Here is a 10,369-nt window from a genome sequence, read left to right as displayed (position 1 = left end):
GGCTTAAGGAATGCGAAATCGACGGTTTCACCAAACGCTGCCAGCAATAGCCACCAGCGATCGCGCGGCCTGGGCCTCTGAGGGACAGCAGCCTCTGAGCCCTCAGCAGACACCGGCTCCCAGCACCGCGCAGCAGCAGAGGTCGCCTCTGCCACTGGCCCGGCCTGGGCGAGCGCGGCCTTATATAGTGTCCGGGTGATGACGTCATAAAGGAGGGATGACGTCATAAAGGAGGGATGACGCCATATGACCTTATATGGTATGTCCCGGGGTGCGAGGCCGTGGGTGACCCCCTCTGAACCCCTCCACCTTCACCTCCCTGCTCGTGGACTTGCGTGGCCGGGGTCTTTGGGCGGGTGGTCCCTGCGAGGGGCCCGGCAGGACTCCCCCCGACGCCACCGTCCCTCCGAGCTCCTCCGAGGTGGGTGAGCGTAGGAGCTCCCACCGCACCACCCAGCACCTTCCCCATCCTTCCCAGCCCCCGGGCGACTGTTTCGGTTGGGATCCAGCCACCCCTCTAGACCCTGCCTGGTCATCCCGTCCCCACCACGGTGGGTTTGGTGGGCTGCCTCTGCCTGGGATGGCCTCAGCCTTCCCCACAGCAGCCCATACAGCGCTGTGCTCTGTACTTGTAGCTAGGCTACAACTGACTTGCTATTGCACCGATGTGTTTTGTCTACTGCTGAGCGGCGCTGGCACAGCACCAGGACTCCCGCAGCGCCCTCCCTCTGCCACCCCCCAGCCCCAAATCCAGTGGCTTGCCCACCACCATGGGCAAGAGGTGCGGAGGGGGCATCGCCGGGGCGGCTGACCCCAAAAGACCAAAGGGATAGTCCATATGACCACGTAACGCTCAGCAATAAAAGCCATGGAAGGGGAGGGAGAAGGGGGGAGCTCTCGTTAGGGAAATGTCCATCTCCCCACCAACCACGACGTGTATGGAGGCCCAGTTTCATGTTAGTGTGGGGGGTGGGGGGAAGGTGTTTTTGGTTTCTTTCCTTTGTTTCTCACTTCCCTACCTTGTTAGCAATAGGCAATAAATCTTACTCTCTCCCCACTCTGAGTCTGTTTTACCCGTCACGATAATTTTTGAGCGATCTCCCCCTCCTTATCTCAACCCTTGAGCCCTTTGTGTCGTATTTTCTCCCCCTTTCTCTTTGAGGAGGGGGAGTGAGAGAGCGGCTGAGGTGGAACTCGACCGCCCACCCAAGTAAAACCACCACACAGACACAAATTCCTTGGTCAAAAAGATTTATTCTGTCTCTGTTTCTTCCTTCCCCTTCTGCTGCAAGAACTTATTTCGATATCACTGTCTTGCAGGGGATAACATAGCTCTGAACTTGTCACCTGGCTGCTGTCTGAAACTTCTGTCGAAGTAGGGGAGAAAAGTCGTCTTCTGACAGGCTTCCGCTCCCTCACAGACCCGCCATGCTCGTCCACGTCTCCAGAGACGTGAACGTATTCTCCCCGAGCATGAGGAAGCTCTGCTTCGGGGCGCTCATTAGGACCCTCAACAGGATGGTGGCCCTGTTGAGCTACAAGTCTTTGAAGTTTTGGTGATTCTTGTCCCAGGGACTGCGGGACGAAGGACACATGCTCTGCTCCTGACTCTCCGTTCCCACCTACAGAGCCCTCATCTGAAACAGTGCAGCACCCAGGACCGTCGCGTGTGGCATCAGATGCCGAGCTGCTTGTGTAGAATCCCAGGATTTTGGCTGCCTTCTCAGAAGCATCAGAGCTGTCTTCATGGCTGCAGAGGTCATGGGACTGCTCTGCATAGGCCTGTGCTGTGGGAGGTGTCATTGCCTGGGGTAGTTCTGAGACGATAGGGCTGGATTCTTTTCTCTTGCTCAAGTTGCTGAGAGAGCAGCTCCCATTGTTGACATTGGTGCTGATACTGCTGCTCTGATTCTCTCAGCTGCACTCGAGAGGCTTGCAGCTCTTCCTCACGTGTCCTTCTGAGCTCTGCCCAAGCCCTCTGCCAATGCTTAACTTCCTCTTCTTTTTTCTGCAGCATTAGCTTTGTTTCCTCGTGGTCCTGCTGCTGTTGTTGCGTCCTTTCTGCCGGTTGACTCATGGCTTTCAATTTGCAATCGAGATCCTTCAGGAGCGTTTGAAGACGTTTGGCTGCTCCAACGGCAGCATTTCGCTGCTCTGTCGCTTGCACGAGTTTCTGCTTCAGAGCAGCGTTTTCGGATTGAATCTCCTCTATCCTCTCCTTCTGCCTGCGGAGCTGAGAAGTTTCCTGCGCGCGTCTGGCTTTTTCATTTCTCATCTCTGTCAGACACACTTTCAGCTCCTCGTACCTGTTCTTCAGCCTTGAACGTTCCTGATCCAGTTTCTTTTGCAGCTGAAGTTTTTTCCCAGCCTCGGTTTCCAATTGCCCTCTCTGCTGCTGGTCGACCTGCTCCGTCTTTGCAGCAGTCTTTCCAGACTTTGCAGCAAGCTCTTTCAGCTTCCTGGTTTTTTCTGTCAGATTCTTGGTAAGGAGGCCCAGCATACCAAGCTCCTGCTTGAGCCTCCCCGCCTTCTCCCTCGCTTCCACCAGGGAGCTCTCGTTCTTCAGGAAGCAGGTCTCCTCTTGAAGGACCATCCATTGCCTGGCCAGGTCCTTCAGGGCATTCTGCAGCTGCGCTTTCTGCTGCTCCAGGAACGGGCTGTCTCCGCTGCCAGGTGGACAGGCCTCTTGCTGCTCTGGGACCTGAACCCCAATGTCTCTGACAGATTTCCTGCTGCTCTGCCCTTCACCCCGCAGGTGAGCGTCTTCTGAGCTCGAGCAGGTTGTCCGCTGCCCTTCTCCACCACCAGCACCAGATGCACCGGAGCTCTTCGAAGAGCCGGGCCTGGTGGCTCCTGTGCCCAGGAGACTCTGCAGGCGGTGCTGGGCCGCGGCCCTGTCCCCGTTGTGGGAGGCAGGCGCCCCCCCCTCAGCCTTCTCCGGGATGTACTGAGAGGGGAGTTTCCTCCGCAGCTGCAGCTTCTCCTGGAGGTCCAGGATTTGGGCGGCCTGCTTGCTATCTGCCCGCCAGCAGAGCTGCCTGTTGACGTCCTGCTGCTTGCCGCGGGCCTCGCTGCCGCCGCTCCGGCCACGGTTCACGGGCACCTTGAACAGCTGCCGCTGCAGGTCCCGCACCTGGCGGACGGCCTCGTCCCACTGCTGCTGGAGCAGCTGCTGAGCCTGGCACCACTTGGTGTTCCCCTCACACAGCAGCTGACGGATCTCCGCTGCCTGCTGCTTCTGGATCTGCTCCCACAGCCGCTGCAGCTCCCGCGCCCGCTCCTGCTCGCATTTGGAGCGTAGCTGCTTGGCCAGGAGCTGCCGCTGCTCCTCTGCCCTCTTCTTCATCTCACGGGCTTCATCAGCAAAGCGGCGCTGCAGCTCCTGGGAGCGGAGACGCTTGGCCTCCAGCTGGGCCCGCACTGCCTCCAGCTGGGCCCGCAGCGCCTCCAGCTGGGCCCGCAGCGCCTCCAGCTCCTGCCTGTGCTCCTCCTGCTGCACAGGCCTGCTGGGGGGTCACGCTGGGCCCCGACGGGGCAAGGGGCGACCACGCGCCACAGGCCCCTGGCCCACGCCACCCCGGATCATGGCTTAAGGAATGCGAAATCGACGGTTTCACCAAACGCTGCCAGCAATAGCCACCAGCGATCGCGCGGCCTGGGCCTCTGAGGGACAGCAGCCTCTGAGCCCTCAGCAGACACCGGCTCCCAGCACCGCGCAGCAGCAGAGGTCGCCTCTGCCACTGGCCCGGCCTGGGCGAGCGCGGCCTTATATAGTGTCCGGGTGATGACGTCATAAAGGAGGGATGACGTCATAAAGGAGGGATGACGCCATATGACCTTATATGGTATGTCCCGGGGTGCGAGGCCGTGGGTGACCCCCTCTGAACCCCTCCACCTTCACCTCCCTGCTCGTGGACTTGCGTGGCCGGGGTCTTTGGGCGGGTGGTCCCTGCGAGGGGCCCGGCAGGACTCCCCCCGACGCCACCGTCCCTCCGAGCTCCTCCGAGGTGGGTGAGCGTAGGAGCTCCCACCGCACCACCCAGCACCTTCCCCATCCTTCCCAGCCCCCGGGCGACTGTTTCGGTTGGGATCCAGCCACCCCTCTAGACCCTGCCTGGTCATCCCGTCCCCACCACGGTGGGTTTGGTGGGCTGCCTCTGCCTGGGATGGCCTCAGCCTTCCCCACAGCAGCCCATACAGCGCTGTGCTCTGTACTTGTAGCTAGGCTACAACTGACTTGCTATTGCACCGATGTGTTTTGTCTACTGCTGAGCGGCGCTGGCACAGCACCAGGACTCCCGCAGCGCCCTCCCTCTGCCACCCCCCAGCCCCAAATCCAGTGGCTTGCCCACCACCATGGGCAAGAGGTGCGGAGGGGGCATCGCCGGGGCGGCTGACCCCAAAAGACCAAAGGGATAGTCCATATGACCACGTAACGCTCAGCAATAAAAGCCATGGAAGGGGAGGGAGAAGGGGGGAGCTCTCGTTAGGGAAATGTCCATCTCCCCACCAACCACGACGTGTATGGAGGCCCAGTTTCATGTTAGTGTGGGGGGTGGGGGGAAGGTGTTTTTGGTTTCTTTCCTTTGTTTCTCACTTCCCTACCTTGTTAGCAATAGGCAATAAATCTTACTCTCTCCCCACTCTGAGTCTGTTTTACCCGTCACGATAATTTTTGAGCGATCTCCCCCTCCTTATCTCAACCCTTGAGCCCTTTGTGTCGTATTTTCTCCCCCTTTCTCTTTGAGGAGGGGGAGTGAGAGAGCGGCTGAGGTGGAACTCGACCGCCCACCCAAGTAAAACCACCACACAGACACAAATTCCTTGGTCAAAAAGATTTATTCTGTCTCTGTTTCTTCCTTCCCCTTCTGCTGCAAGAACTTATTTCGATATCACTGTCTTGCAGGGGATAACATAGCTCTGAACTTGTCACCTGGCTGCTGTCTGAAACTTCTGTCGAAGTAGGGGAGAAAAGTCGTCTTCTGACAGGCTTCCGCTCCCTCACAGACCCGCCATGCTCGTCCACGTCTCCAGAGACGTGAACGTATTCTCCCCGAGCATGAGGAAGCTCTGCTTCGGGGCGCTCATTAGGACCCTCAACAGGATGGTGGCCCTGTTGAGCTACAAGTCTTTGAAGTTTTGGTGATTCTTGTCCCAGGGACTGCGGGACGAAGGACACATGCTCTGCTCCTGACTCTCCGTTCCCACCTACAGAGCCCTCATCTGAAACAGTGCAGCACCCAGGACCGTCGCGTGTGGCATCAGATGCCGAGCTGCTTGTGTAGAATCCCAGGATTTTGGCTGCCTTCTCAGAAGCATCAGAGCTGTCTTCATGGCTGCAGAGGTCATGGGACTGCTCTGCATAGGCCTGTGCTGTGGGAGGTGTCATTGCCTGGGGTAGTTCTGAGACGATAGGGCTGGATTCTTTTCTTTTCTCTTGCTCAAGTTGCTGAGAGAGCAGCTCCCATTGTTGACATTGGTGCTGATACTGCTGCTCTGATTCTCTCAGCTGCACTCGAGAGGCTTGCAGCTCTTCCTCACGTGTCCTTCTGAGCTCTGCCCAAGCCCTCTGCCAATGCTTAACTTCCTCTTCTTTTTTCTGCAGCATTAGCTTTGTTTCCTCGTGGTCCTGCTGCTGTTGTTGCGTCCTTTCTGCCGGTTGACTCATGGCTTTCAATTTGCAATCGAGATCCTTCAGGAGCGTTTGAAGACGTTTGGCTGCTCCAACGGCAGCATTTCGCTGCTCTGTCGCTTGCACGAGTTTCTGCTTCAGAGCAGCGTTTTCGGATTGAATCTCCTCTATCCTCTCCTTCTGCCTGCGGAGCTGAGAAGTTTCCTGCGCGCGTCTGGCTTTTTCATTTCTCATCTCTGTCAGACACACTTTCAGCTCCTCGTACCTGTTCTTCAGCCTTGAACGTTCCTGATCCAGTTTCTTTTGCAGCTGAAGTTTTTTCCCAGCCTCGGTTTCCAATTGCCCTCTCTGCTGCTGGTCGACCTGCTCCGTCTTTGCAGCAGTCTTTCCAGACTTTGCAGCAAGCTCTTTCAGCTTCCTGGTTTTTTCTGTCAGATTCTTGGTAAGGAGGCCCAGCATACCAAGCTCCTGCTTGAGCCTCCCCGCCTTCTCCCTCGCTTCCACCAGGGAGCTCTCGTTCTTCAGGAAGCAGGTCTCCTCTTGAAGGACCATCCATTGCCTGGCCAGGTCCTTCAGGGCATTCTGCAGCTGCGCTTTCTGCTGCTCCAGGAACGGGCTGTCTCCGCTGCCAGGTGGACAGGCCTCTTGCTGCTCTGGGACCTGAACCCCAATGTCTCTGACAGATTTCCTGCTGCTCTGCCCTTCACCCCGCAGGTGAGCGTCTTCTGAGCTCGAGCAGGTTGTCCGCTGCCCTTCTCCACCACCAGCACCAGATGCACCGGAGCTCTTCGAAGAGCCGGGCCTGGTGGCTCCTGTGCCCAGGAGACTCTGCAGGCGGTGCTGGGCCGCGGCCCTGTCCCCGTTGTGGGAGGCAGGCGCCCCCCCCTCAGCCTTCTCCGGGATGTACTGAGAGGGGAGTTTCCTCCGCAGCTGCAGCTTCTCCTGGAGGTCCAGGATTTGGGCGGCCTGCTTGCTATCTGCCCGCCAGCAGAGCTGCCTGTTGACGTCCTGCTGCTTGCCGCGGGCCTCGCTGCCGCCGCTCCGGCCACGGTTCACGGGCACCTTGAACAGCTGCCGCTGCAGGTCCCGCACCTGGCGGACGGCCTCGTCCCACTGCTGCTGGAGCAGCTGCTGAGCCTGGCACCACTTGGTGTTCCCCTCACACAGCAGCTGACGGATCTCCGCTGCCTGCTGCTCCTGGATCTGCTCCCACAGCCGCTGCAGCTCCCGCGCCCGCTCCTGCTCGCATTTGGAGCGTAGCTGCTTGGCCAGGAGCTGCCGCTGCTCCTCTGCCCTCTTCTTCATCTCACGGGCTTCATCAGCAAAGCGGCGCTGCAGCTCCTGGGAGCGGAGACGCTTGGCCTCCAGCTGGGCCCGCACTGCCTCCAGCTGGGCCCGCAGCGCCTCCAGCTGGGCCCGCAGCGCCTCCAGCTCCTGCCTGTGCTCCTCCTGCTGCACAGGCCTGCTGGGGGGTCGCGCTGGGCCCCGACGGGGCAAGGGGCGACCACGCGCCACAGGCCCCTGGCCCACGCCACCCCGGATCATGGCTTAAGGAATGCGAAATCGACGGTTTCACCAAACGCTGCCAGCAATAGCCACCAGCGATCGCGCGGCCTGGGCCTCTGAGGGACAGCAGCCTCTGAGCCCTCAGCAGACACCGGCTCCCAGCACCGCGCAGCAGCAGAGGTCGCCTCTGCCACTGGCCCGGCCTGGGCGAGCGCGGCCTTATATAGTGTCCGGGTGATGACGTCATAAAGGAGGGATGACGTCATAAAGGAGGGATGACGCCATATGACCTTATATGGTATGTCCCCGCCCGGACACACCCCGACAGCCTCAGCTCAAGGGGCGCAGAGGAGGGAGGTGAAGGGTTGTTAACCCATGCAGGCATTATACAGCCGTTAGCATTTGCTAGCTGGCAAGTCCACAGCTTCTTGGATCCCCATGGATCGCATCCATGGGGACCTGATGACATCCATCTGGCCAATTTATGCCTAAAAAAATGCATTTCCAGCGCCCATCCTTTCACCTTACTCTGTTTAACAGGACGAAAGCAGCCGTCCAAAGCTGTATTATTTTCTCCCCTTTCTCAAAAGCATCCTCTCCTGTGTTGCCCCACACGACGATGTCTTCAACGTACTGCAGGTGTTGAGGAGAAATATTTCTTCACTGGTAGGACAAGGGCTAATGGTTTTAAACTAAAAAAAAGCGTAAGAAAAGTGTAGCTGGAGCTACGCTGGGGGTGCTTGGAGGGCTTGCATGCGCAGTAGAAGCTGCATTTCAAACAGCCCAGCTGGGCTGGCATCTCGCATATGACCTCGTTAACAACCCTTCTAGGGGTTGTTAACCCTCGTTAACAACCCATGCTAATGGCTGTGTAATGCTGTATGTCATCACTACCACGCTTCCCCCACTAAAGGACAGACGTGGCCCAGACCCGTAAGCTGTGCCCGTGCCTGAGGCCTCACAGACACATTCTCGTTGCGCACCTGCGCGGGGGCTCCGTCTGCACTCGTTAACAACCCTTCACCTCCCTCCTCTGCACCCCTTGCGCTGAGGCTGTCGGGGTGTGTCCGGGCGGGCACGCACCATATAAGGTCATATGACGTCATCCCTCCTCTATGACGCCATCACCCGGACACTATATAAGGCCGCGCTCGCCCAGGCCGGGCCAGTGGCAGAGGCGACCTCTGCTGCTGCGCGGTGCTGGGAGCCGGTGTCTGCTGAGGGCTCAGAGGCTGCTGTCCCTCAGAGGCCCAGGCCGTGCGATCGCTGGTGGCTATTGCTGGCAGCGTTTGGTGAACGTTCATCGTTCTGAATCCTTAAGCCATGATCCGGGGTGGTGTGGGCCAGGGGCCCGTGGCGCACAGTCACCCCTCATCCCGTCGGGGCCCAGCGCGACCCCCCAGCAGGCCTGTGCAGCAGGAGGAGCACAGGCAGGAACTGGAGGCGCTGCGGGCCCAGCTGGAGGCCGAGCGTCTCCACTCGCAGGAGCTGCACCGCCGCTTTGCTGATGAAACCCGCCAGATAAAGAAGATGGCAGAGCAGGAGCGGCAGCTTCTGGCTGAGAAGCTACGCTCCAGATGGGAGCAGCAACGGGCACGGGAGCTGCAGCGGCTGTGGGAGCTGAGCCAGAAGCAGCGGGCAACAGAGATCCGTCAGCTGCTGCGTGAGAAGGAGGCCGAGTGGCGCCAGGCACAGGAGTTGCTCCAAGAGCAGCGGGACGACGCCGTCCGCCAGGCGCGGGACCTGCAGCAGGAGCTGGCCGAGGAGCTGGTGAGGCACGGCTGCAGCAGCAGCAGCGAGGCCCGCAGCAAGCTGCAGGAGGTCCACAGGCAGCTCCACTGGCGGAAGGACAGCAAGCAGACCGCCCGCATCGTAAGCCTCCAAAATGAACTGGAACTGCAGAGAAGGCTCTTCCAGCAGTACATCCTGGAGCAGGCTGAGGGGAGGCCGTCTGCCTCCCACAGCGAAGACAGGGCTGCGGCCTGGCACCGCCTGCAGACTCGCCTGGGCGCAGGGACCACCGGGACCTGCTCTTCGAAGAGCCCCGGTGCATCTGGTGCTGCTGGGGGAGGAGGGCAGCAGACAACCCACTCCAGCTTAAAAGCTCACCTCCAGGGAGAAGGGAAGAGCTGCGGGCGGGCGGTCACAGACGTGGGTGTTCAGGTGGCAGCGCAACAAGAGGCCTGCCCACCTGGCAGTGGAGACAGCCAGCTGCTGCAGGAGAAAGCTCATCTGCAGCATGCCCTGGAGGACCTGCAGAGGCAATGCGGTGTCCTTCAAGAGGAGACCCGCCTTCTGGGGAAGAAAAGCGCTCTGGAACTGGGGGAGGAGGTGGAGAGGCTCCAGCAGAAGACTAGTATGCTAGGCCTCCTTACCAAGCACCTGAAAGAAAACACCAGGCAACTGAAAGAGACCGACCTGAAATCTGGAAAGACTGCTGCAAAGACAGAGCAGGTCGACCAGCAGCAGAGAGGGGAATCGGAAACCGAGGCTGGGACAAAACTTAGGCCTCACAGGAACCTGGATCAGGAACGCTCAAGACTGCAGCAAAGGTACGAGGAGCTGAAAGTGCGTCTGAGAGAGATGACAAATGAAAATGCCAGGCGCGCAGAAGAAAATTCTCAGCTCCGTGGGCAGAAGGAGCGGATAGACGAGGTTCGATCTGACAACGCTGCTCTGAAGGGGAAACTCGTGCAAGTGACAGAGCAGCGAAATTCTGCCATCGGAGAGGCCAAACGTCTTCAAACACGACTGCAAGATCTGGGTTGTGAACTGAAAGCCATGAGACAACTGGCAGGACGAAGGCAACAACAGGAGAACGACCTCGAGGAAACAAGGCGACTGCTGCAGAAGAAGAAAGAGGAAGTTGAGCATTTGCAGAGGGCTTGGGCAGAGCAAAGAAGGACACATGAGGAAGACACGCAAGCGTCTCAAGCGCAGCTGAGAGAATTAGAGAAACAGAATCAGCACCAAAGTCAACAATGGGAGCTGCTCTCTCAGCAACTTGAGCAAGAAAAAAGAAAAGAATCCAACCGTGTCGGTTCAGGACTACCACAGGTGACATCTTCTCCCACAGCACAGGCCTATGCAGAGCAGTCCCATGACCTTTGCAACCGCGAAGACAGCTCTGATGTTTCTGAGGAGGCAACCAAGGTCCCGGCATCCCACACAAGCACCTCGACATCAGATGCCGCACACAACAGTCCTGGGTGCCGCCTTCTTTCAGACCAG

General features: G+C 59.0%; 1 protein-coding gene across 1 annotated transcript; it reads right to left on the bottom strand.

Annotated features, from left to right (window-relative positions):
• Nucleotides 1-1,759: 1,759 nt before the first annotated feature.
• LOC136787979 (RIMS-binding protein 3-like) lies at nucleotides 1,760-7,177 on the bottom strand. The gene is made up of 2 exons (XM_066985422.1): nucleotides 5,010-7,177; nucleotides 1,760-3,503 (listed from the first exon to the last, which is right to left on the bottom strand). Exons 1-2 carry the CDS (start codon nucleotides 7,175-7,177, stop codon nucleotides 1,760-1,762), a joined length of 3,912 nt encoding a protein of 1,303 aa, XP_066841523.1.
• Nucleotides 7,178-10,369: the final 3,192 nt, after the last annotated feature.

This window comes from Anser cygnoides, chromosome 32 (assembly GCF_040182565.1).
Source record: "Anser cygnoides isolate HZ-2024a breed goose chromosome 32, Taihu_goose_T2T_genome, whole genome shotgun sequence".
NCBI classification, from domain to species: Eukaryota; Metazoa; Chordata; class Aves; order Anseriformes; family Anatidae; genus Anser; species Anser cygnoides.
This window is presented reverse-complemented; position numbering and strand designations above follow the sequence as displayed.